The sequence below is a fragment of the Miniopterus natalensis genome, chromosome X (assembly GCF_054644295.1).
Source record: "Miniopterus natalensis isolate mMinNat1 chromosome X, mMinNat1.hap1, whole genome shotgun sequence".
NCBI lineage: Eukaryota > Metazoa > Chordata > Mammalia > Chiroptera > Miniopteridae > Miniopterus > Miniopterus natalensis.
Window position 1 is genome coordinate 96535611 of NC_142103.1, and position 27142 is coordinate 96562752.

Consider the following 27142-nt stretch of genomic DNA (forward strand, 5'->3'; position numbering starts at 1 on the left):
ACTTTATACCCCCATAACTATTTTGTAACTATGAAATGTATTCTTTTTTATATGTTTTTTATTGATTTTAGAGAGAGAGGAAGGGAGAGGGAGGGAGAGAGAGAAACATCAGTGATGAGAGAGAGTCATTGATTGGCGGCCTCCTGCATGCTCCTTGCTGGAGATCAAGCCTGAAACCCGGGCATGTGCCCTTACTGGGAATCAAACTGGTGACCTCTTGGTGCATGGGTTGACATTTAACCACTGAGTCACACTGGTGGGTGAAATGTATTTCTTAAATAATAAGACTTGAAAGTCATAATTGCTTCTTGATCCATGGGCTGCAGAATGGATGTTGTGTTAGCAGCCATGAAAACAACATTAATCTCTTTGTGCACTTCCATCAGAACTCTTGGGTGACCAGGTGCATTATCAGTGAAAGAAATATTTTTTCTGAACTGTAGGTCTCAACAATGGGCATAAAATATTCAGTAAACCAGTAAACGATATTATTGTAAACAGATGTGCTGTCATCCGGTCTTTGTTGTTTTATTTGTAGAGCACAGTCAGAGTTGACTTAGCATAATTCTTAAGGGCCCTAGGATTTTGTAGTGGTAAAGGAGCATTGGCTTCAATTTAAAGTCACCAGCAGCTGCATTAGCCCCTAACAAGAATGTCAGCCTGTCCTTTGAAGCTTCGAAGCCAGGCATTGACTTCTCTCTAGCTATGAAGGTCCTAGATGATATCTTCTAATATAAGGCTGTTTCATCTACATTGAAAATTTGTTGTTCAGTGTAGCTACCTTCATTACTTATCTTAGCTAGATCATCTGGATAACTTGCTGCAGCTTCTGCATCAACACTTGCTGCTTCACCTTGCACTTTGATATTGTGGAGAGAGCTTCTTTCCTTAAACCTCATGAACCAACATATGCTAGCTTCAAACTATTCTGCAGCTTCCTTACCTCTCTCAGCCTTCACAGAATTGAAGAGACTTAGGGTCTTGCTTTGGATTAGGCTTCGGCTTAAGGGAATATTGTGGCTGATCTTATCTTCTATTCAGACCACTAAAACGTTCTCCATAGCAGCAATAGGCTGTTTCACTTTCTTATCATTTCGTGTGTTCACTATAGTAGCACTTATAATTTCCTTCAAGAACTTTTCCTTTGCATTCACAACTTGGCTAACTGTTTGGCGCAACAAGCCTCACTTTTAGCCTGTCTTGGCTTTTAACATGCCTTGCTCACTAAGCTTAATAATTTCTAGTGTTTGATTTAAAATGAGAGACAAATGACTCTTCCTTCTACTTGAACACTTGAGGCCATTATAGTGCTATGAGTTGGTCTAATCTTTAAAAAAAATTTTGTTAATCCTCACTGGAGGATGTTTTTTCCATTGATTCTAGAGAGAGTGGAAGGGAAGGGAGAGGGGGAAAGAGAGAGAGAAGCATCCATGTGAGATTGCCACATTAGTTGGTTGCCCCCTGTGTGCCCCTGGGGGCAAGGAACCTGCAACCCAGGTACGTGCCCTTGATTGGGAATCGAACCCCAGACCCTTCGGTGTGTGGGCCGAAATTCTAACCACTGAGCCACGCTGGGCAGGGCTTAATTGGCATAATATTAATATTGTTGTGTCTCAGGGAATAGGGAGGCCTGAGGAGAGGGAGAGAGATGGGAGGAATGGCCAGCCAGTGGAGCAGTCAGTACATAAACATTTATTAAGATTGTCGTCTTATATAGATGTAGTTCATGGTACCCCCAAACAATAACATCAAAGATACTGATCACAGATCACCATAACAAATATAACAATAATGAAAAAGTTTGAAATATTGCGAGAATTACCATAATATAACATAGAGACACAAAGTGAGCAAATGCTGTTAGAAAAATGGCACTGATAGACTTGCTTAATGCAGGGTTGCCACAAACCTTCAATTTGTAAAAAATGTATCTGCAAAGAGCAATAAAGCTAAGCACAATAAAATGAGGTCTGCCTGTCTAAGTAGTTGGTTCACTAGGAACGTGGGGGAAACTAGAGACAATGGAGTCTGGAGCCAGCAAGAAAAGGAACTTATCCGTTTCTCCCTGACTGAGGCTTTCACAGAAGAGAGAGATTGGGGTGGGGTGGCACAGTGAGATGGCAGGGAGATTCAAAGATGGGTCAGGAGGGTGAGAGGCCAGGAGGAGAGAGGGAACCGACGCTATCATACTTGCCCAAAGGTGCCACTGCAAGGAGATGGTCTAGAAGGTGCAAAACAGGACCTGAGTCAAAGGCTGAAGGGAAGAACGGGCAGGGGGTCAGGACCATAATCCAATATATCAAGGCCAGTTCATTCCTCAGCACCCAGAGCCAGGCAGGAGGGAATAGGCACTGGCCCAGCTGGAAATTAAGTCCACTTACTACCTCCTCCTGCTCTTTCCAAATTTTTGTGACCATATCTCCCAGTAAGAAATATGTTTGACATTGTAACGTGGTGCACACACCCATCTTTAGTTATGATTGAAGCACTCATTTCACAGAAAACATTTACCTTCACTACATGAGATGTACTCTGATATTTTTGATTCAAATCTGTTCCCTTTTTCCTTTTAAGCTCATTGTGACCTGTTTTGCCCTTGGCTTGAAAACACGGTGCTGCATGAAGCCTCACATGCAAAGCTCCTTTTGCCAGTTAGGTGTTTTTTTTCTATCCACCCCTTGCCATGAAAAATGTAAACCATGTCATTGATCATGTTTCCTTTTTTGGTTTAGCTGTCAGGAAACTCAAAGCCAAATTGGCTTGACCAGGCGGTCTCTGTGTCTATATGGTAGACTATACCATACACACTGATGCCTTAACTTTCCCTGACTCTCAACCTTTTAACTGCATTTTTTTGACCCTAATTATTCATGTATTTTTGTTTTATTGCATGAATTCATGGGAGCTACCACAGCCTATGTGGAAAGTGATGGAATGTGATGATAGAATATGTAAAAAAATCATTGAAAACTTTTGATTTCAACTGAGGAAAGCTGTGGAGTAAAGTCTGCATCCTCAGAATTTTTTTTCAAAGTGAGGTCTGGACTATGTTATTTTCTTTTAGCTCTGTGATTCTCTGATTGATTTTTCTGGCCTCTGTTTCTTTGTTTCAGGTGATCTAGAAAGCACTGCCCCTCCTTTGATTTTATTTCTTAAAAGAAGTTGACCTTAGTTGCAAAGTTAGAATTGGGCAAACTTGGTATTGGTGGAAAGGAAAGTGTCATTTTATCTTTAAATAGGGACATTTCACCTGCACTCACATGTCCTAGAATGCCATTTGTTTAGGGACACTTTTTCAATCCTAGGAATGTCCCCTAGTCAAGTATACTGCCTCAGCGCTAGTTCACATCCCCCTTCCTGCTTTTCTGTCCAACTGTTTTTTCTGACACCTGCAGACTCCCCCCGTGAGTCCGCAGGTGTCTTCAGAGAACCCACATTTATGGTTGTATTTCCTCTCTGCTCCCAAACCTCCAGTTACTCCTCGTGCTTCCAGATAGTGCCGTCTCTTGAACTTGTACCAAGGCCAGAACCCGCCTTACCATGTGGTTAGTGCACCCTAACTTTTACTGCACCCCAGGTCAGAAGGCTTTGAGAGAGGATGCCATGAAGATTGCCGGATGCACCTGGACCTCTTTGAGAGGTGATGTAGATAAGAGAGAGAGTTTGAAATTTAATCAGTTTTATTTATTGAGGTTTTCAGTGAGCAAATGAAAACTAAGCAAAGGAACAAGCAAGGCTAGTATTAGCTCCAGGAAAAAATGGTTTCAATAGAAAAGAAACAGTCTGTGTAGCAAGTGGCTAGGCTTTTAGTAAGGTTGTGTGGTCCTAATGATGTAAACATGTGTATTAGTTTACTGGGGCTGTCAGAACAAAGTACCACAGACTGGGGTGTTCTCTCGTAGTTCTCTGCATGCTAGGAGTCACCAGTAATGGTCCTATTTCCAAATAAGGTTACATTCTGAGGTATTGGGGAGGCTAGGACATACGATTTTTGGGGGGAAGCAATTCAACCCTGAAAGACATTGAACACTGATCCAATCAAAATGCTGACCCAGCCCTGACCGGTTTGGCTCAGTGGTTAGAGCACCAGCCTGCGGACTAAAGGGTCTTGGGTTCAGTTCCAGTCAAGGGCATGTACTTCAGTTGCAGGCTTGATCCCTGGCCCCTGATGGGGCGAGTGCGAGAGGCAACCAGTTGATGTGTCTCTCTCATATCGATGTTTTTTTCTCCCTCTCTCCCTTCTGATCTCTCTGAAAAGCAATAGAAAAAATATCTTTGGATGAGGATTTAAAAAAAAAAAAATGCTGACCCACCTATCTAGGGGGAGGGGAAGGTCGGAAATGTGTAGAGGGAGTAAGAGAGGAGAGCAAAGACTTCCTATTCCATGCTGGGAAAGCAGCAAATAATGCCTGAGAGTGAAGACATCAAGGTATAGGGATGTTAGCATCTTACTTAGAGACTTGGCAGCAAATACCAGATGATCAACTAAAAGAGGTAAGAGTGGTAGCCCCTGGGGAGGGGAATTTGGGGGAGGGTAGGAGAGTGCTCTTTTCCCCAACAGACCTTTACAGCTATTTGAATCTCTGAGAATGCGCAGGGTGACTTGGTTGACAAGGACCTATGTCATCCCTGCTGCCTGCACTGAGCTGCTCTTGTCTTCATTTGAGGTGATAAAAGGAAATGGGGAGTGTATCAGCATTAAAGGTCACTAATGACAAGAAGTGAAGTCTCAGGCTTTCTGAACCTATTTTTTGTTTCATTCTGAAAGAGTATAATAGTTACTTTTTAGCTCCTTATATGGGATCTACTTTAGGATACTCAGAAGCAGGGCTTTTGGGGGACAATGTAGTTTGTTGCATATTTGAAATTCTTCAGAAGATGTCTACTTTCTTTTCTCTCTGTTGCAGTTATTGATTGAGAAGGGAGCTAGAAGCATCTGACAGGAACTGTCACTAAGCCATGGTGAAGTTAGTTTTATTTTGGTTATGGGTAATCGTTTAATGTTTGCTTCTGTGGGGAACAGCAGCGATAGGTTTCCTCTCCTTTTTTTCCCCCAAAAGCTTCCCTTTTACCTGTGCAAACCTTTCTCTCTCCATGCTCCCATGATATGATGGGGGAACAAATGCTGAAGTGGGCACTTCTGTCTGCACAGAGCCCAAGTCCTATTGATGTCCAATCGCTTGTGCAATGTGCTAGTCTGTTAAGTAGCGGTGGAATGAATGTATCAGGCCATCTGTGGAAATGATTAGAAGAAAAAAATGTGGCAAATGAGTAGACCAGGCAAGTTAAATACTTATGACACACAATTCAATTAAGTTAGTACTATTTAGAAATTAATGTTTGCACCATCAGTGTACACACTTAAGTGACAAAAAGGAGTGCAATTATGATATGTGGCATATCACTCAATACATACTCAAATGCTTAGTCCAAAATTTTACATATTGCTTGTTTATGTAGTACTATGCCAGGTAGGGGCTAAGAGTAAATGAAAATATATACCCAGTCCCTTCTTTTAAGGAACTTAAATTTGTTTTAGAGTGATAAGACATATAATTTAAGAGATGCTTAGAGTTCAAATAACAATATAAGACAGAGATTGGCAAATTGTGGGCTACAGATCAAATATGGGCTGCCGATTATTTTCATAAATAAAGTTTTATTGGCACACAATCATGTTCATTCCTTTTCCTATTGTCCATGGCCGCGCTCTCGCTATAACAGAAGAGTTGAGTAGTCACAGCAGAAGATATGGTCCACAGAGCTTAAAATATCTACTATGTGGCCCTTGAAGAAAACATTTACCAGTTCCTGGTTAAAGACAATAATTCAAAAGATGTTACAAGGCAGTGTATAATAATTAGAAGTGACTTAGTCAGTAACTCTGTAGTCTGCGAATGTAGTGGTGGGTGGCCTGAGAAGGGTTGAAGTTGACCTCAAGCCATGAAGATGTAGGCTATTTTGTGATGTAAGGAATAAGAACATACATGGTGCCCTCTGGGGAAAAAGTGTGTGGAGTGATCTGAACCAGGACTATCCAGCTGGAATCCTTTTTCTCCTTCTTGGACCACTTGGCTCTGGTCCTGCTGTGGGGTCTGGAGGGGTGATGAGAATGGATCAACGTGCTGTTGGGTTGGTCCTCATAGCCAGTCATTAATGGTTTCATTTACCTCTTACCCACTCCTTTGTACACATACACAGACATACATACACACTATGCAAAAGAAAATTCCAGCCCGGCCAGCGTGGCTCAGCAGTTGAGCATTGACTTATGAACCAGAGGTCGCGGTTGGATTCCTCATCAGGGCACATGCCAGGGTTGCGGGCTTAATCCCCAGTAGGGGGCGTGCAGGAGGTAGCCAATGAATGATTATTTCTCATTGGTGATGTATGTATCTCTCTCTCCCTCTTCCTCTCTCTCTCTGAAATCAATAAAAACATTTAAAAAAGAAAATTCCATAGTGCATTTTGCACTGAGCTTATTTTAGGCTGTTTCTCCAGCTCCTCAGATGCTCTTCTCACCCCTGACCTCACCCACAGATGACCCTGATGCCTGTGTTAGAGAAGGGTCAGCTCCCTTGTGCACCCTCACCTTTACACCTCTATATTGCTAGTAGAACACTTATCCCCTTTTATCCTCTTCTTATCTAATGTCAGAGAAAGGAATATGCTTTCTTCTGTTTTCATCCTTTCCTGACTTGTCTACTGTGTTGGACCCTTGGCTCATACTCCTATTATTTAGCATGGTGCCCCTGTTCCCTTAGTCTCTCAATAAATACTGGACCAGAGAGCCATGTTGTTTGAAAAAATGTCAGCTAAGAATTTATAAGGTCAGGCAGGCCTAATTTGGCCTGGTTTCATATTTGAGTATAGTACCTGTATTCACGTGTGCACTTTGGTTATCTTCACATTTTTATCTGTGTGGCCACAGTATCTGGAGCTTACATCTTAGAAAACCTTCATCAATTTAAAAAATATGAGCAGGAACAGGGGCAAGAAGGAGGCTTTGAATCCAGACTGGCTGGTGGCTGGGATATCAGCTTGCCACCCTTGGCAAGTTATCTGGTGTCTCTGAGAACCAGATTCTTCCGAAATTAGGAACAGCAATAGGCACCTTATAGAGTGTTTGCGAGTTACGACTGCTATGTGACAAATTGCTCCAAACTTTGCACCTTCAGACAGCCATATTATTATGCTCATGGATTTTGTAAATTGGATCAGACATGGTGGAGATGGCTTATCTCATCTCCACAATGTTTGGGGCCTCAGCTGGAAAGACTTGAAGGCTGGGGGTGACTCGACAGTGGGGGAGCTGGAATCATCTAAAGGCTCTGACACTCACATGTCGTGGGCTGGGTGACTCACCAACTGAGTGGCAGACTTGGCCTCCTCATAGCGTGGTGGTCCTCTGGGTATTTCAGAGTAGTGTAGGTGCAAAGAGTCACATAGGGGACCATCTTCAACCTAAAGATACCCCCCCCCCCAATTCTGATGTGGACCAGGCTGAGGATAGAGGTGGGAGGAGGCTACATAGGTGATTATGACACCTGGGTGAGGAACCCATGTGATATAGATCAGCACTTCTCAGATGACAGGGTGTATGTCAGTCACCCGGGGATCCTGTTACACTGTAGCTTCTGATTCAGTAGGTATGGCTGAGGCCAGGGCCTGTTGAGCAGTAAGGGTTTAGGGAGTACCAGTGAGATACAGACATGCTTTTTGTCCCTGCCAAGTGAGGGGTCAGCTCTCACAGACAGTGGAGCATTGAGGGCTAGGCAGGTCATCTACCATGTTTCAGCATACTTTTTTGGGGATAACTACTCAGTTAAAAACTGGAATCATGATATTTTACACCTAAATAACCAAAACCACAGCCTTTCAAATACAAAACTCATCTCAAGAAACCCCAAATCAGAATCTAAATGAGTATAATCAGGCCCTGGCCGGGTCACTCAGTGTTTAGGGAGTCTTCCTGATATGCCAAGGTTGCAGGTTCAATCCCTGGTCAGGGCACATACAAGAAGCAAGCAATGAATGCATAAATAAGTGGAGCAACAAATCTCTCTCTCTCTCTCTCTCTCTCCCCCTCTCTCCCTCTCCCCCCTCTCCCTTCCTCCCTCCCTCCCCTCCCTCCTCCTTCCCTCCCTCTCTTTCTCAAATCAATAAATAAAATATTGAAAAAAATAAATTGGTATAACCACTATGGAAAACAGTATGGAGGTCCCTCAAAAAATTACAAGTAGAATTATCACATGATCCAGCAATTCCACTCCTGGATCTATATCTGAAGAAAATAAAATCATAATCTCGAAGTGATATCTGCATCCTCCTGTTCATTGCAACATTATTCACAATAGTCAACACATGGAAATGGCTTACGTGTCCATTTGTAGATGAATGGGTAAAGAAAATGTGGTATGTATATACAGTGGAAGCTTATTTGGCTATAAAAAGAAGGAAATCCTGCCATTTTTCGACAGCATGAATGAACTTTGAGGGCATCATGCTAGGTGAAATAAGTAAGACAGAGACAAGTACTGTGTGATCTCACTTATATGTAGAATCTAGAAAAACTGAATTCATAGAAACAGACTGGTGGTTGTCAAGGGCTGAGGGGTATGGGAAATGAGCTGTTGGTCAGAGTGCAAATTTCCTATCAGATAAGCTCTGGAGGATCTGGATGACTATAGTTAACAATATTGTATTGTATACTTGAAAGTTACTAAGGGAGTAGATCTTACATGTTCTCACCATTACCACCACCTCAACAAAATGGTAATTATGTGAGGTGAAGGATGTGTTAGCTAACCTTATTGTGGTAATCATATTGCAATATAGGAGTGTATCAGGTCATTGCTTTGTATACCTTAAATTTACACAATGTTATATGTCAATTTTATCTCACTGAAGCTGGAAAAAGAAAAGACATAACACATGAAAAATATAAAGTTATATTCTCACCGTCTGTGCATGCGCGCGCACACACACACACACACATACACACCAGAAAACAAATTCAAATTAAGAATGTTCACAGAGGTGGCCTTGCAGCTCTGTTTCAAGGTCCATGCTGTTAGACATGTGGTGGAAAACACACTTTGGATTGTACTTGTTGCTTAGTATACTTTTTAAAGTAGCTAAAAGTATATTTTAATAAAGGAGTTAGGATTAAGCATTGTACATCTTCCAAAGTAAATGCAGTTTAAGTCCCAATCCCTTAGGGTTTCTTTTATAATTCATGTCATGTAGGGAGATAATCACAAATTTTATTACTCAAGGTATACTTATAATTATTAATAGAGAATAAACTGTAGCACTAAAAAGGAAAAATACTTTTGGATCAATTCTTTATTTAAAAATAGATGTCTCCTGGTCGTTGTGGCTCAGTGGTTGAGCATCAACCTATGAACCAGAAGGTCATGGTTCGATTCCCTGTTGGGCACATGCCCAGGTTTCAGGCTCAATCCCCAGTAGGGGGCATGTAGGAGGCAGCCGATCAGTGACTCTCTCTCATCAATGATGTTTCTATCTCTCTCCCTCTCCCTCTCTCTGAAATCAATAAAAACTTTAAAAAAAAAAATGTCGATAGTGCCTTTAGTAACAAATTCAGGTATTGAAGCACACACACAGACACGTACATACACACATGCACTTTTAATATTTTGCTGCCTTAAAAAAACCCATCTTCCTTTTCAGGTGCCTTGCTGTGCATAATATGGTTAGCTGAATCACTTGTGAAACTCCTGATTGCGCCAGCTCAAGTTACACCAGCATTACGATTTTTGTCTTTATCTCTTAGTTTCAGTGTAGAACATTATTCTACTTGCGCATGGAGAGCATTTTAACAATCCGGAAGTGTTTCAGCACGTATTTCTTCAAGATAAGGACTCTTTTCAAAACCATAAACACAATATCATTTTTATATCTTCAACAACCAACAATGTTTCCTTATCTTCAGACATCTAGCCCAAACATCCAATTATTACACATAGTTAAAATATTTTAAGAGGTATTTGTTCAAATTTGGATTTGGAAGGTCTATGCTTCATAATTGGTTGGTTGTCTCTAAGTCTCTTTTAACCTAGGTCCCCACGTCTCTTTTCTTTTTCCTTTGCAATTTTTCTTTCGGTTGAAGAAACTAAGGCATTTGCTGGTAGAGTTGCTTGCAGTCTGTATTTTGTTGACAGCACCTTAGGGTGCCATCAAACATATTCTTGGGCCCCCTGTATTCCTTGTAAACTGGGAGTAGAGACTTGATACCCTACAAGTTTTTGTTCTTTGGCAAGAATGCTTTGCAGGGGTGGCATACTTCCGGCATGAGGCTCTCAAAGCCTGGTTGTCTCTCTTTTTGTAATGTTAGCAGCTGTTAGTGACCATTGCCCAGGTCCTTGATTACATTAGAGGTTGCAAGATGTTGATTGTCTTTTTCTCTCATTCTGTCTTTAATTATTAGTCAGAATACTCCTATAAAATTTCTCCTCATTGACTATTGCTTATCCTGAATCCATATGGAAAAGGCAGGACAAATACTTGATTCTTTCCCTGAATTTACCAGTTTTCAGAACAATGAGTAGGTTCCCTAGCATCATCCAAAGGTGACCGTTGATTTTTTTTTTTTTAAGTATCACTACAAAACAGACCACATAGCATATACATAGCATATTGATTCGAGATGTCAGACCTATTTGGTGTGTTTCAATCTATTGCAGTTATTCTTACTGATACTCATATTGCCCCTTTGTGGCCAGTAGGAGTCTTTTCTCATTCATTTCTGAATTCTTTTGACATGACTCTATCAGTCTTTGGTGGCTTCGTTGCTTTGTCAAGGAAGCATTTCTTGAGTGCCTGATGGGGCCAAGCAGTCGGCTCAGCATTTGAGGGAGGAAAATGCATCTGGTAAAGTGCCTTTTCTTTTAAGAGGCCCACAACCTTCAGTTTTAAGCTTCCCTTCTGCCTTCCAGGGGCTCACACTTGGGCAAGATTGTTATGCCTAGGGGTATAAATGAAGCCTGAGCAGGGAGGGACACAGAATCTGCTGGAGAAGGCAGCAAGGGCTCACTGTGGTTTCCTGTCACCTCTCTGTCTACTTTCTCTCTTACCAGACAGTGTGTTTCTTGTTAACAGAAGGCCATATAGTGGCAGCCCTCACCCCCCAACCCCCACTGGGCTGACTGACCATGGTTTTCTGTGGAATTGTTCTTCACTTCCCTCCTTTTGACCTGGTTCCCCACTCTTCTAAACATTCTTGCCTCTTACAGCTGATTCAGCTTAGCTACACTGAAATCGACAGCAAGGCTTTTGCCTTTCTTCTTTCATTCATGTCCAACAATAAAGCCAGTTCCCCATCCCTACCCCATACTATCCTCGAGAAAAGCCAGAGTTGTGTTCTATTACAGTCCTCACCAAAGTATGGTATACTATAGGGCTTTGTGAATTAATTTTGTATAAAAGCAAACCTTTTAGATACCTTATCCATAATCAAATGTGTTTTAACCATCCATGCAATGTCTGTCGAATAAAACTGGTTCCTGAAAGGGTATGTGGGGGACAGTGTCTTCTGATTATTTTATTTTACATAATCTCTAGTTAAACTAATGCATAGTATAAGCAGACATTTGACCATTTATTTTTCCCTTTTAAAGTTTGGCTGGCCCAAAACTTTTTAGATCTTCTCACTGAGAAAAATAAGGATCACCTGCTAACTAGGTGCCCATCTTGGAGTCTTCTTTATCTGAGAACCAGGCTGTCATTATAAAGTGAGGAAAAAAGAATGCTATCTCTACTCATCCTCAAGCCATTTTATTACTTAAAACCATCAAATATTTATATAAAGTAACTTTCATGTCCTTTCTCTCCTCTACTTGAAAAAAAAAAAAAAAGATTGTTTTCTTTAAGTGGCTAAACTACTTTGACTTAACTGACTTTTTATTAAATTGGTTTTCTAAGATGCAGTTTATTTTCCCTCCATGTTTATGGTATAGGACTATTCTCTGTTGGTTTAGTCAATGATAATCAATTGCTTTTTTTCTTCACTAGTTTTTTTTCCCCCTTGCAAAACCATCTGTACAATTTCTCTGTGCTTTCTTTTTCATTTAAAAATTCATCTTCTGGCCAGATTATTTTCATCCAGTCTATCTAATGCACGTTCAAAAAAGCTTTGTATTAGCTTTGGAGGGGTTAATTTTAGTCGGGAAGTGTTTAATAACTCATTGTTCATGGCTCCTTGGGTGAGGCCCTGGTGAGGCAAAGGCTTCTAAATGCAGGCTTTGAGGGACTCAACCCCCAGGCTTTGTGAAGCACTTTCCCGTTGAGGGACCAGACAACTCAGCCATGGCCCAGCATCAAGTCTTCATCTTTGAGAGTGCCCTTCTGCTGTCAGGGGCATTGGGTGTGGCAGAGGTGGGAATGGAGTCAAGGCTGATCACAGTAGCACTTGAGAGGCTTGGACCAGTGGACCATATTTGTTTTGTGACTCACTGGTCATGCTGATCTTCGACTTTCCTAGCCTTCAAGTGAAACAACTAGGCTCATGTTTGTAACTGCATTTCACTGTGCTAAGCAATAAGCTATGTTTTTGGGATACTTTCTCAGGACATGCATTCAATCACTAACATCTATTGAGAACCTACTATGTGCCAGACACCAGATGAGGGAGAGGGGATGCTCAGATTTGCCCTTTAAAGGCTTCCATTCCAAGGGGTGGACAGGGAGGGCAGGCACAGGAGACTGTCACAGCACAGCATGATAACTGCCTATAAGATTAGTGACTGTTATTTATGGAGCAGCTTCTGTGTACAGGAGTTTATATGCATCATCCCTCCTCCTTGCAATAACCCACCGGGTAGATGATCTCCCAATTTTAAGAACAAAGAAAATGAAATCAAGGTATCTGGCCCCATGCCACATAGCTAGTAAACGTCTAAGCTGGAATTCACTCCCAGACCTACCGGGAATCAAAGCCTGTGCCCCTTCTCCTATACTTCGTGTCCTCTGAAAGATGCTTAGACAGAGGTGACAAGAGGGGAGAGATGGGCTGGGAGGCCCAGGTTCCTTGGGCTATTCTAGAAAGCAGTGTGACAGGAGAGTCCTTTGTGCTGTCTGAGGCAGTCAGCAGTGGGCCTTCTTTCTTCTCTCACAGCTGGGTTTGTTCTTTCTTGATTTATCTCTCTCTCCCTTTCCCTGCTGATGCCCAGTTTTAGGAGCTGCTACTGGGCCTGCTACAGACATCGTTTAGCCCTGCAGGAAACCTCCTCTGCCTCCTGCCCAGGGAGAGAGTTCAGGCTCAGTTCTCTCTGTTCACTGGGGTCTGTGTTCTGAGCCTGTCTTCCTTGGGGAAGCTGATGTTCAGTTTTTAATAGATTCATGCCTGAGGAATAACCCCCTTGTTGGTCTGGGGTCACTTGATGTGTTTGTGAAAATACCAAAGGAAAACATGGCATGACAGTCAACTTTTTTGAACTTGGAGGAGTTCACAGTGCCTATCGCCTGACCTGAGAAGTTCAGGTCCCCAAACAGCCCTAATATTGCTGGGAAAGCATGGGATGGTGAGACCTGGGTGTTGTGCAGACTTGTATAGGGAAGAGTCTGGTTTTTAAAAAGTTGATGCATGAATGTATCCATTAAGGTTCTCCGGTTGCAAGCAACAGAAACCAATTCTCCTTTAACTAAAGTAAGGAAGAGGACTTACTAGAAGGTTGTGGGCTGATTTATAGGGTAGAAGGAAAAGCTGGAGGATCAGGTTGGGGAAAGAAGTCAACCAGACAGCCCCAGGGATCCCCACCCCTTCTGGGAGCCCTGCAGGGACATCTGCAGATATTTCCAGTCTTTGTCATGTGTGCTGCTGTGAGACATAGTTGAGTTCTGTGCTGGCAGAGGGCAGGGCATGTTGATGGACAGTCCCAGCAGACTGTATCTCATGGGGGAGGGGAAATTCCCTACAATGGCTTCCCCTCCCAGAATGGGGAATGGTCTCTGGAACACAAACACAGTCAACCGACTCGATGAGCGAATGTTGGCATAAATTCCAAAATAGACATCACATAGACTTATTTTAAAAGCTATGTTGAGGGACGAAATTCTACCCATTTAAAGTGTACAGTTCAATGATTTTAGTAAATTTATAGCATTGTGAAACTCTCAACAGAATTTAATTTTAGAACATTTCCATTAACCTCCTAAAGATCGCTCATATCCATTTACAGTCAGTCCCCGTTCCCACCCACCTCTAGGCAATCACTGATCTGTTTTCTCTCTCTTTAGATTTGAACATAGGTTATTATGTGTTCCTGACTGGTGTAATTTTTTTCTGGGTAGTCTGGAAACTTTGCTATATGTGAAAGAAAAAAAAAATACCCAATTGCATGGAAGTCTGTATCTCACTGCTCTCAGTTTTTCTTCCTTTTCATTTTAGATTTTCCCTTCTCTCACCTGCACTGTGATTTGGGAGAACTTAGTCCTAGTCTTGTTGCTGCCATTATTTAGCTTTCAGTTTCTCTAAGCCTCAGTCATGGAACCTACCATGCCTGAGTTCTTCATCTGTAAAATTGAAAAAAGAATTTGACAAGATGGCAACTAATGTTCTTTCTAACTGTCAGCAATCATGATCCTTTTTGGTGAAATCTTTTTTGGTGAAAAATCCCTCCTGATTTTATATGCGCTCTTCAGAGGACTGGGGCAAAACATTAACATTAGAAATTTATTCTTTAAAAATTCACAAAATGAAATAAATGTCAAAGTGATTTGTTTGCGACATTTCTACTTTTGAAGTTCTCAGAGCTTCAAACTGTGCTGCGAGGCTTGCGACATGATCAATACCTACATGTGTATGGACTGAGGAAATTAATTGGCAACTTGTATTCTCCTTCATGCTTTTCAGTTTATTCAAATATTTATGGAACCCAGATGTGATTTCAGTCAAGGGGGGTGGGATCCTGAAAAAGATAAGAGCTGGTCCCAGATGGAGCTTGCAGTCTGACTGGGGTGAGCCACCACAAACTTAGCACCATGAGCCCTAGGAGAGAGGAAGTTCTGTGCAAAGAGGCAGGAAGGGGCCAACCTGGCTGGGCCTCTGAACTGCTACTGTGAGAAGTTTGCCTGAGAAGGAGCTTGGCAGCTGGCTTAGCCAACCAACAGTTTAAAACCACCTATTTCATCTTTTGGGGGAGGAGACATTCCAGCAAGTTTGAAGGCGGAGTTCGGAGGTCAGAAGTCATAGATGGGGGAGGTTGAAGTGTTCTGCCTCTCAGGAAGCAGATCTCTTATCTACTCTGGCTCTGGCTCTTCACGCACATTGGTTAACTGTGGCTTTGGCTTTTGCAGTGACAGTAGATGTAGCAAACTTGTGGAGGCTGGCTTCTGGCACAGCAAGCAGCTGGAGGGTGATCTTTTTCTGACAAAGAGATGTTCTTAAGTTTTGTAATTTATGGTGTCTTTAAATATGGGATTTTGTTTACTGTTGCCCTAATTATACCTCTGATATATTCTGTTTAGCTTCATGTTTTAATTTTGTGCTCATTCCCAGAGGTAATTGCCCAAAGGGTAGCATTAAAAAAAATCTTAGGTAATGTTTTATCCTTGCCACAGCTACCTGCAGCTTCCTGAAGTCAAGGAAATAGGTTTGGGGGACACAGACTTTTTCATGGGCTCTCATGAAGATTTTGAGTGTGTTTGTGCAACTTGAGGTCTGCCAAGTATTATCCTGAACCATCTCTGTCCAGTAGAAATATAGTACAAGCCACATAAGTAATTTCAAATGTTCCAGTAGTCACATTTGTAAAATAAAAAGAAACAAGTGAAATTAACTTGAATAATATATTTATTTAACCGGTCATATCTGAAATATTATCATTTCAGCATGCAATCAATGTGAAAGTTAATGAGATATTTTACACTTTTCCCCGTAATATGTCTTTTCAGCTTGTTGTGTATTTTACAGCACGTCTCAGTTTGTACTAGCCAAACTTAAAGTACTCAACAGCCACATGTGGCAAGTGATACTGTAGTGGACAGCAAAGCCCAGGACCTTTTAGAGGGTTGCAAGGGATACAGGAAAGATCCTTTAGAGGGGGAGGAGAGATATAGCCTCATGATTTATGAGCTCTTAGCAAAACCATACATAGGCTTCCTCCTCTTAGAGAAAGCTGATATGTAAAAATTCATCTTGACAGGAAAGGTAAAGCAGGAAGTGATTATTCATGTTACAAAAGAATTAACCACGGAATCCTTTAAATAGCAAGCTTCCTTAGTGCACTGAAGAATCTGACTCAATTTGCAAAAATGTGATTGACACTTGGCATTTTAGTAGCATCTTTGTTGGGCAGAGAACTATCTGCCATTATAAAATGCAAGTTGAGCAGTCAGTTTATTAAAGCTTTATTGAGCACCTATTACATGTCATGGACACTCATAGGGCACCATGACAGAACTAAAGATGATTCATACCTAGAAGGCATTTAGAGGCTCACTGGGAGGCCGAGACACAGTGCAGCCACCACAGCATGGAATTGCCGAAATGCCAGAAGCCAGGGAGACCTGGGGGTTGGAGGAGCCAGGAGGATAGTAAGAGGCAGCCAGGGCCCAGCTGGGGCCAGAAGGCAGGCAAGGTGCTCATGATTATTTAAGTGTCAGGAGTTAAAAAAAAAAAAAAAAAAAGGGGGGTAAATCAGGAAAGGCCAGCTCAATAGGATATTGGGAAGACTTGAAAATTAGGCTGCTATGCTTTATTTATCCTGGAGCCCCTGATCCCTAATCCACAGCCTCACTCATAGCAGGCATCAATGAAGGTGTGACCTTGGGCTCATGGGAAGAGGGAGAGTGAAGTAAGACCAGATGTACTATCTCCAGTTTACAGCAAAAGGCAGCAGCTCTCTACTTCTTAGTGACCATTTTTTTTGAAGCAGATTCATTGTCCAATTCCAGCTTTGCCCACATATAGAATGGAGAAAACAAAACTTGCTGTTTAGGAAAGAAGCAAGGTTGTGTTCTGGGAGTTGATGGGGTTCTGAGTCCTCCAATGTACACAGGGTTTGAGTTCAGTGTTAGATGGACCTTTGACCAAATTCCTCCTTAGCCGCCGTCCTGTCCTCCCTCTTCTCCTCTGGGCAGTTCCCATTTGATGTTTCTCCGCTTCCCATGATTTTCTGTCCCCATCAAAAAAGCTATGAGCTTTCACCTTCAAGTGCTAAAATGGGGTCAGCTATGGGGAGCCTGGGTCAGTGTTCCGAGCCTTTTCTGGTTTAAAAAATAATACCTGTTATTAACAAAATAATTGACTATTTTCCCATATGCATTTATTTGATTATGTGCATATATTACTGTATTAGTTGAGTGAGAGGGCCCAAAAGAAGCTTCTAACTATTTATTATTAGGTTTAGTGAACTTTTGCAAAATGTAAGATGGAGTATTCTATGACTTTCGACATTGGTGAAAAAACGAATACATTTGTCTTCATGGTTCAGGTACATAGTTTTAAATATCTTACTAATCCCCCATAGTTCGATATTATACTTAGGTAACTTACACCTGTATCAGGGATGGAAGAAAACCCATATTACAAATTGTCTTGAGAATTTAGAGTTTTTTGGCCATCTCCCTGTTGGATCCAATTGGCTTGTCCTTGTGTTCACCTCCCAACATGGCCAGCAAAGAGCTCCCACCAGAAGCTGAAGTGGCAGCTCTGCCATTTTCTTGTTTATTTGGTCATGTGTTGAGCAATGTCTACTATCCCCACTTTCTTTTCACAGATCTTTTCAAGACTCTCATCCATTAGTGAGGGTAATTTTCGTTAAAAGGGGTAATAGCCATAAAGAGGCTTTACTAAGAGGCCTTACAGACCTGCAGGGTACCCCGTGGAGCTGAAAGCTGGCGCTGGCAGCCATCCTTGTCGAGGAGCACCACTGTCCCTCAGGCTCCTCGCTGCCCTTGGAGCATGCCTGACCTAGAGGCTGGATGAAGGAGCCAGTGTCATTCTGCAAATGGAATATTATTGAAGTTGTAATTTTTTTTTGAAATTAAAATAAAATGAATAGGTGTTCTAATTTTTTTTCAGCATGTCCACTCATTCCTGCAGTGACTGCATCCCACTTTGGAGAGCACTGGCTCAGCATATAAGCTTTACTGAGCTTCCAGTTCTTTAATTGGGAAGATGGGCATTGCAAGATTGTGAGGATTAAATGAGATAATGCAGGACAAGTGTCTGGCACATAGACAGCACTTACCATAATCTTAGTTCTGATGGCAAAACTTCAACGGATCCATGTCTAGGTGATTTGAAGAAAGCCATTTTTTAACCAACCTGGTTTTGATAGTTCTAATGGCTCCATTTAACTGCTGGGGAGCAGAGCATGGTGCAAGGAAATTGGAGTGTTTCTGCCTTTGTACTTGTCAGGTTGATCTGGAAAGGTTGCCTTGTTTATGCTCTTTTGCTTCTCCTTTCTGTTGATAAGTGATGAGAATGGTTCTCAAGTCAACTTGGTCCTGGGCAAATTGATGACAGCAGAGTGGGCCAGCTAATTTTGGAATGAAAAAAATGATCTAGGGAAGGAAATTCCACTTTTAGTTGCTTATGAACTGTCTGGATTACCTGACATTATGAGTGGACAGATGAGCACACCCATCTGGGTGGAGAGGGTCTTCTGATCCGGAAGTACTTTGGGAATTTATCCCTAATGGAGATGCAAAGGCCATTTGGTAGGGGGCCCACTTATCTACCAACCTGTTCCCTGAAAAACTTACCCCAATTTATTGAAGTTTTAGAAGTTGTTTGTGCTTTTTTTTTTTTTTTTTGGTCTCCTATTGAAGAAATCTTTGCCAAACCCAAGATCACTAAGATTTTCTCAGAAAAAAATTTAGTTTTAGCTCTTACATTTAGGTCTACAATTCATTTTGAGTTCATTTTTGTATATGTGCTTCCTATAGAGTTTATTTAACTTTCCCTCTTCCACTATTTTACTGTAATTTCTAAATTGCTAATTCGCCACTTGGGGTTTCACCTAATTTTCGCTTCTCTTGTATTCATTCACTTACTCTTCATTCATTCATTCATCCATTCATATTAAGATGCAAATGAAAAGGACAGGAGACTGATAGAGGTGGGTGTGAGGAAGACCCAAACACTCTAGATAAACTGTATAATCCATCTTTGGAAAAATTAACCAGTCTCTAGATTGGTTAGCTCTGCTAATTTGCATTGGTGCTTTGTCAACAAGAAAACCCATCTGTATCATCCATTGCTTCCACCTGTTACCAATGATAAAACTACCATAGACTGGGAGAACAATTTAAAGTGTTATTACTGCCTGGGAAGCCATCTGTTGAAAGAGCAATTGTGCCTGCAAATATTACCTGTCTGAAACATTGTTTTGGCCAACAGGGCCTCTGTATTAGCTGTCATTATGCGCGTCATTGCTGAGAGATGGGCATCATCTCTGTAGAGTGGGAACTATGATCGCCCACAGTTTGTGCAACCCTAGTCTTGGCCAGGGAGGAGGTACCCACGAGCCAAACTCTTGCCTTTTAACTGCTGCTCTCTGCACTTGAGGAATTGATGGTGGACTCCCTCTGGGGGGTGCAAATGTTGTTGGCCTTCTGTCATTGTGCCGGTTTCCCCTCTGAAGCCCCTGCTGGCCCTGAGACTTGCAAACCATTCAGCCTATGCCTGACCACAGACCAGCACTTTGTAGTTTCTGTGCTACAAAGGCTTCAGGTTAACCAAAATCAGCTCACCATGTATGGTCCTGTAATTTTAATTATTGGTGGAGGGGAAATCCCTTGAATGTAACTTGACTGACCTTCCAGGGCTGCTGAGCCTCAGACTTCTCCAACACCCAATCTAAGGTGCTCTCTCTCTCTCTCTTTTTTGTCCCTGTTCCTTTCTTTCAGTGGAGGCCATAGTGGAGTTTGACTACCAGGCCCAGCACGATGATGAGCTGACTATCAGCGTGGGTGAAATCATCACCAACATCAGGAAGGAGGATGGAGGCTGGTGGGAGGGACAGATCAACGGCAGGAGAGGTTTGTTCCCTGACAACTTTGTAAGAGTGAGTACAAAGCGAAACCCTTTTCCTGTCTCCTGTGTGGGCTCTACTGACCAAAGCTGTGGGGTGAGGAAGAATTTCCTTGGCTCTTAAGGGACATCTTGACAGCTTGACCTCTTGTGTGCTGTCAAGAAAACCACTTATAGCTTTGCCCCTGATAGCTAAGAAATACCTGTTTTGAAATCACTTTCTGAAGGCCCAGAATGTTCTCTTTCAAAACTGTGTGTCACTTAGAAAATGCTAGAAAAATATAAAGCTTGTTAAACTGTTTTATTTATGTACTTGTTTATTTGCTTTGATGATTTAAAGCAGTTCAACAGGTGTGCTGCAAGAATTTTTAAAACATGCAATACCTGACTATTTAGTCAGGGGCACTGACCTCTTTTCCCTTAGATTGTCAAATAAAAGTGAGAACAGCCAACGCAATAGCCGTCCGTCGTGAATGAATCAAAATTATACTATTTTTTTGTCAGATCGGCAAAAAATATATTTTTCAGCATGCAGCAGAATTTTAGTAATTAGTTTATGTGTGCCATGAGATGAAAAAGGTTGAAAATTGCGGGTTTAAAGGGATTGTACCCCTTTCCATTCCATTCAAAATGGGGGTGAAACTAGTTTTCACCACTTAAGTAGCAATCAAACAAAATGCAGAATTCCAATTATACTATGCTTTTCACCTTTGTACTCATGTTGTCTTTCTGAAAGGAGCAATATTATTTTCCTTTCCCTCAATATGGCCATGCAGCATTGAATAAAATCTATTTTTTCAGGAGGGTTTTGAAAATTTGCCTTTTGCCAAGTCATCTAGCTATAATTACCAAAATGTAGCTCATTCATGTTAAAGACTCTAAAATAACAGAACATGAAACAAACAAAACAAAAACAGACTCATAGAAAGAGAGCCCAAAGGGATGGTTACCAAAGGGGAGAGAGGGGATGGGGGATGGGGGGAAAAGGTGAAGAGGAGTATAATCAGTGATACTGTGATAAGTTTGCACAATGGTAGATGATTACTAGAATGTGTCGTGATCACATTGTAAGGTATAAAAATTTCAAATCACTATATTGCATATCTGGAATTAATATAACTAATATAATATTGTATACCAACTCTACTTAAATAACCAAAGTCCAAAAAAAGAGAAGTTACATACAGCACTGTTGTAAATAATACTTGAAATTGGGTAAAAAAGGGATGTCCTGGCCTTGGTCAGTTTGGCTTAGGGGTAAGAGCGTTGATCCACAGACTGAAGGGTCCAGGGTTCAATTCCAACCAAGAGCATGTACCTCAGTTGCAGGCTCAATTCCTGGGCCCAGTTGGGGTGTGCGGGAAGCAACCAATCCATGTGTCTCTCTCTCATCGGTATTTTTCGCTCGCTCTCTCCCTTCCACTCTCTGAAAAGCAAAAAGCAATGGAAAAAATATCCTCAGGTGAGGATTAAAAAAAAAAAAAAAAAAAAAAAAGGTATCGCCTGGAGGCTGTTTCCTGTGGGGAATACTAAGAAGGGGTAAAAGGTCTCTGTGTCATAAACTCCCCTGCAACACTGGAGACTGTTCTCAGTGGGAAGGGCTGTGTGCAGATATCCCCAGGGTTCCTGTTGTAGTTTCAGTGATACCAGACACTGCTTAAAACCTGAGGCTGTGGGGGCAGGTGGGAGGGAAATGTGGGCCCAGAGATGCAGATGCTCTGGCTCAAAGAGCCTCAAGGCTACAAGGCAAGATTTTATGGAAAGGGGTTATTGAATGAAAAACAGTGATGTACCCAGTTGTCCAGCCCCTGGGCCCTCTACCTGGACCTGCCCCCATTCTAGAGCAAATAGGAACCCAGTTTAATCTTACTTCAGGATCTTGCCTTAGAGCGATCCTGCTAACATTTCTCCTCCTCCTCCTCCTCCTCCGCCTCTTCCTCCTTCTCCTTCTTCCCCTCCTCCTCTGCCTCCTCTTCTCCTCTGTTCTTCTTCCTTCTTCCAGTTTTGTTGGTAACAGGCTGATAAACCTTGCTTTCTGTAAATAGTTGTGGGAGTATAAACAGTTTTTTTCTTGGACTACAGTTTAACCAAGCAGCTCTTTCCCATTTTAAGAGTAGGAAAGTATTATACTTGGGCGACCGTAGATTGACTGTTGTGTGAATGGGGTGATTTCTTTTGCCTTTTCAAACAAAAACTCCAATTTTGGGACAAAGACTGTCCTTGAAGGTGAGCCAAATTCTGGTGTGAAAGGAGGGATTTTCCTAGATCAAAGGGGCAAACCTTGGCGTAAAGACGAAGGAGGAAGAATGACAAAGGAGGACCTTGGGAAAGGGAAAGATGGATCTGGGAAAGAGAGGAGGATTCTGGGAAAGAGGGGAGGAGGACCTTGGAAAAGAGAGAGGAAGACTCGGGGAAGTAGAAGGGACTACAGTGTTGACTCCAGTTTTGAAGGTAGACCCTATTTTGAAAGCCTTTAACGTATCCTATTGGTTTAGTGTCCCCTCATTCCAAACCACAAATCCGCAGACTCAGAGAACTTCTGAGCTGGACTTGGCTCAGGGCTTAAGGCGGGTGTACCTGCTGTGAGCATTTGTGCAGGGCAGTGGGCACCAGGGTAGGGCAGCACAGGAAGAGCTGGGCAGGCAAGCGCTAGGGAACAGAGGAACTCCTTGCTGTCAAATGGGGGCCTCTCTCCACCATTCTCCACCTACTCAGCCTTGGGCTACCTCAGTGGGCTCCTGCCCCATTGCCTCCTTGGGCTTTGGTCAAAGAGAAGCTGGTGGGAAATGATAGGGAGGGAGGCTAGCCAGGTCAGGGGTTATCTTGCTGGATCCATGCCCTGGAGTTCCCTTGGTCTGGCTCTTTCCCTTGGCCAGACGGTAGCTGCTTCTATCAAGCCCCCTTCCTCCACATTCCTTTCTTCTAATCCCTGCAGGCCTGGGAAGCCCTTATTTCTAGCACTTGCTCCTTCCTGGGCGTTTTTCTGTACCTCACCCACCTTGTAAAAGTCTCTTTATTAATCCTACCTCAGGCTACCTAATTCGAGTGTGCTATTTTCTTGTTCAAGGCTGACTATCCCATCAGGCCACTCTGAGAATTAAAGGAGATGATGCGTGGCTGGCCACTTGCTGAGTGTACCCTATCCCCTCTCCTCTGGCCTGAGTGCCCCTGCTCTTGCCTAATCACTTGTCATGTCACCTGGGCTAAAGCACTTCCAGGGAGAGGAAGTCATGCTCTTTGGAGCTGCTCCTTCCTCCCAGGCCAGAAAAGGTGTGGCAGAAATGGCTGGGGCCACACCTCTTTATGGCTGTCACATTTGGCAGAAAAAGAAGCTTCTATTCTTTCAGATGGCTGAGTCTGTCTTCAGATCTTCACCCACTGGGAATGTTTTAGGCCTATTATTGAAAATGTAGTAGGTGGATGCAGTAGAATGTAACAATAATGAAAACTGCTGTGGAGAATTCTAGAAGCTGAAAATACATCTTTAAGTAATAATCATATTGGCATAAGTTTGCAGTTTTGAAAGTGATTTACACATGCCTTATTTAGCTATGAATAATTTGTCCCCAGATTGAGTTGGGCAATCTTGTGAAACCCTTTATTTATTTGTGTGCCCTTATGCACACAATTGTTACCAATGTCCGAGAGCTTACCTTAAGTGTTTTCTTGATTCATTTACTGGATCCTTAGTCAGTGTCCCAGTTGAGCATGGGCCCCCAAAGTGTTGGGATTCGGTGTCCACTCTCAAATCTGTATTGTCTCAATGTCTCAAAAGAGAAATACCAGCCATTCTGACCTCCCCATGGTTCCCCAGCTCTCGGGCTTACATTTGTTGGCAAACATAAATGTACCCAACTGGGTCTTTTAGGCTTGTCCCTCTTTTTTATTTATTTAGTTAGTTCTTATTTAATTTATTTACTGTACATGTGGAAGAAGAATCTTTTAAAATCCCACTTCCCTTTCTTCCTCTCTATCTCTCTTTCTACCCACTTCTTTTAGAACACATTTTTCTTTCTCCCTTCTCTTTTTAAAAAAATTATTCATTTTCAGGTGAAATTTACATTGAGTAAAATGCTAAAGTCATAATTGTATAGCTTGATTTTTTTTTAAATTTTTTTTTTACCGTAAGTGTGCACCTCTGCAACAAGGGACACTGACTATTGCTATTCCAGATCAATGCTATTTCTATTCCTCCAGAAAGTTCCATCCTACCTTTTCCCAGTCATTCCCCTTCCCATTGGTAATCTATCATCATAGATTAATTTTGCCTGTACTTGAATTTCATATAAATGGAATAATACAATATGTGCTCTTTGATATATGGCTTCTTTTATACAACAAAATGTTGTTGTGTGTATCAGCACTTTGTTCTTGCTGTATAGATCCCATTTTATGAATATGCCATCATTCATTTAACTATCTTCCTGTTGATGCATGTTCAGTTGTTTCCAGTCTGGGTATTTTATGAATATAGGCTTTGAACATTCTTGTATAAGTCTTCTTAAGGAAATAGGCACTGTTTCTCTTGTATATGTACACATAGGAGTGGAATTGCTTCCCTCACTCACTCTCAATGTATGTTTTTCTTTGTCAAAAGCTGTGGCTTCTATGGATGGGGGCGAGGTGTCACACCTGTGCTAGAGCCTCATTTGTGCTACCCTAGCTGACTGAGCTAATCAGCCTGAATCTGATTGTTTTCACATCGCTGCCCTATGAGTATAAGTGTTGAGGGTGGGGGTGTCCTGCAGCAGGGAGCTCGATCTCCCAGGCACCATTTGATTGTGGGGCCCAGGAACTCTCCAAGACTCATTCTTAAATTGTTAAAAACAGAGAGAGAGAGAGAGAGAGAGGGAGAGAACTCATTTAATGAGGGAACTAGAAGAAGAGCAAAACTGAATCAGTGAAGATATGGGAAACTGATTAAGATGGCAGTGGAAAAAGGAATGTTCAAAGAAGATTAAATTAGATTCCGAATGGGCTCATGTCTTAGAGGACAATAAAATCTCAACTTCTGAGGTTATCGTTTCTACCAGAAAAGAAAAAGAAAAAGAAAGCCATATACCTTATTGTTTTTTTGCGTGTTATTCTCTGACTTAAAAAACATTTTTTTTTTATCCTCTCCTGAGGATATATATTTTTTTATTGATTTGAGAGAGAGAGGGAGGGAGAGGGAGGGAGAAACATCGGTCTGTTGCTTCCCATATATGCTCTGACCAGGATTTGAACCCATAACTTGAGTATGTGCCCTGGCCGGGAATCAAACCTGCGACCCTTTGGTACATGGGACGATGCTCTAACCAACTGAGCCACACCAGCCAGGGCTATTCTCTGACTTTTATAGGGCTGTAAAATATCCTAATAAATTGTTAAATTAAATTACATGTCCAGAGAGAATCAGATGAGCTCTGGTGGGGGGAGCATATTAGAAAATGCATCAGAATGAGATCAAAGGGTCACATAACCATTACTTTTTGTCTGATTTCGAAGTCTTGTATATTTTTTCTGAACAGAAGACAATGGACATAATATGGGGTCCAATAGTAGGAGGTATCAGGATGAAATCCTTAGTCATTTATTGTAACAAAACATGGCTGCCCTTCTGGGACCTGAAGCTGCCACATAAAACAGAAAGCCAGCCTCCTATTAAAGGCAGATATGGGCTCTTTCTTAGGGGTCCATCTGCCCCATGTTGGATTGAATTGCCAGTGTCTTCCTTTCAGAATCATAGCCTCACATCCAGCCAACAGTGTGTTTTAGTCCCGCAAAAGATTGATAAGCAGCCTTTTTCTGGGTCCTCCTGACATGTATTCACAGATACACATTTTTACATGGCCAGCAAAAGTAATTTAAAAAAAAAAAGTCTCAAAACTATAGCTCTGGCTGACGTGTGTGTGTGTGTGTGTGTGTGTGTGTGTGTGTGTGTGTGTGACTGCCTGTTTTCGGAGGGGCCTTTGGTGAAGTGCAGCGGGACCCAGGCCCTCATCTTGTCACTCACAAGTAGACCTGTAGAAAAGCAGGAAGCTGCGGTAGGGGTTAAAATAATGTGCTTGTTGATCTTTCATTTGATCTGCCAGTGTCTGAGGAAGTGAGCTGTGCTCCCTGCCTGCTGCTTTAGGTAAAAGCACTGCACATTTTACACAGGCCCTGCTTGAGGCAGGCTCACTTGGAGCAGGCACATCTTATGCCAAGTGGAACAATTTTCAGCTCGGTTTCCCTTTGCCTGGGCTTTCACTTGCTAGGTGTTTGAGATCACTCTCTGGCATATCCTGAGCCTTTTTGTACTTGTGTAAAGTGGTTGGTGAGTGTAGTTGTTTTATGATCAGTGAGGTGAGAGGTCAGGATTTTGCATACATGGACCACTCTGAGCTAAAACTCACAGTTGCTTTGCTGTTTATGATTTAAGAAAGAATCACAAATTTACTTCAACCAACCAGTGGCATAACGTGGAGATTTCCAAGGTACTATTCTATATTCAGAAACTGCGAGTGAATCTTTTGGATCAAATTTCAATTAAAAGAAAACAACTTTCAACCCCAAGGGCTGTTCATTTTGTGAGTTATATGGAAGACTGTTTTCAAAGCACTCGTCTCTCTTTAAAAGGTAGTGGGAATTTTTTCAGGTGTGTTATATAATATAATGTGTGGAGCCTCTTCTTGCTCACACTCCCAGTGGTGATGTGCTGGGGTGTGCGGGGTCTACTGTACGTGACGAGGCAGCTCTTACTGCATGTCTGCTACATGCTGGGCACCAGGGGCTGTGAACACAAATGAGACGTATTAAATGCAATGTTGGAATGTCACGCATGGAACTCCTTCCACAGGATAACTGTTTTAGCTCCTGTGGCCTGGCCTTTGGTCATTTTGTACTCTGGAGAGCATGCATGAGACATTGTTCTACAAAGATATTCCTGATTAAAATGCCCCTCAAGAAGGTTTCAGCTGGATTTATCAAGCAGCTGTGTTAGAATATGTTAAATGAAACTACAGTGATCTTTTGGTCCTGATTGCTGTATTACTTTATGGAATAATAATGTCCACATTGTATTCCAGGCTTACTGGCTGCCTGGCCTTGTGTGTATAATCTGTGTGTGTCTGTCTGTGTACAATGACTAACATTTATTGAGCACTTACTGTATGCCAG

At 42.1% G+C, this 27142-nt stretch overlaps 1 protein-coding gene across 1 annotated transcript in view; it reads left to right on the top strand.

Moving 5' to 3' along the window:
* The window catches only part of SH3KBP1 (SH3 domain containing kinase binding protein 1), a 308270-nt gene that overhangs the window by 25324 nt on the left and 255804 nt on the right, over positions 1-27142 (top strand). Inside the window, exon 2 of the mRNA XM_087813683.1 lies at positions 19879-20036. Within this exon, the coding sequence (XP_087669809.1) occupies positions 19879-20036 (158 nt within the window). The remainder of the gene's footprint in view (positions 1-19878; positions 20037-27142) is intronic.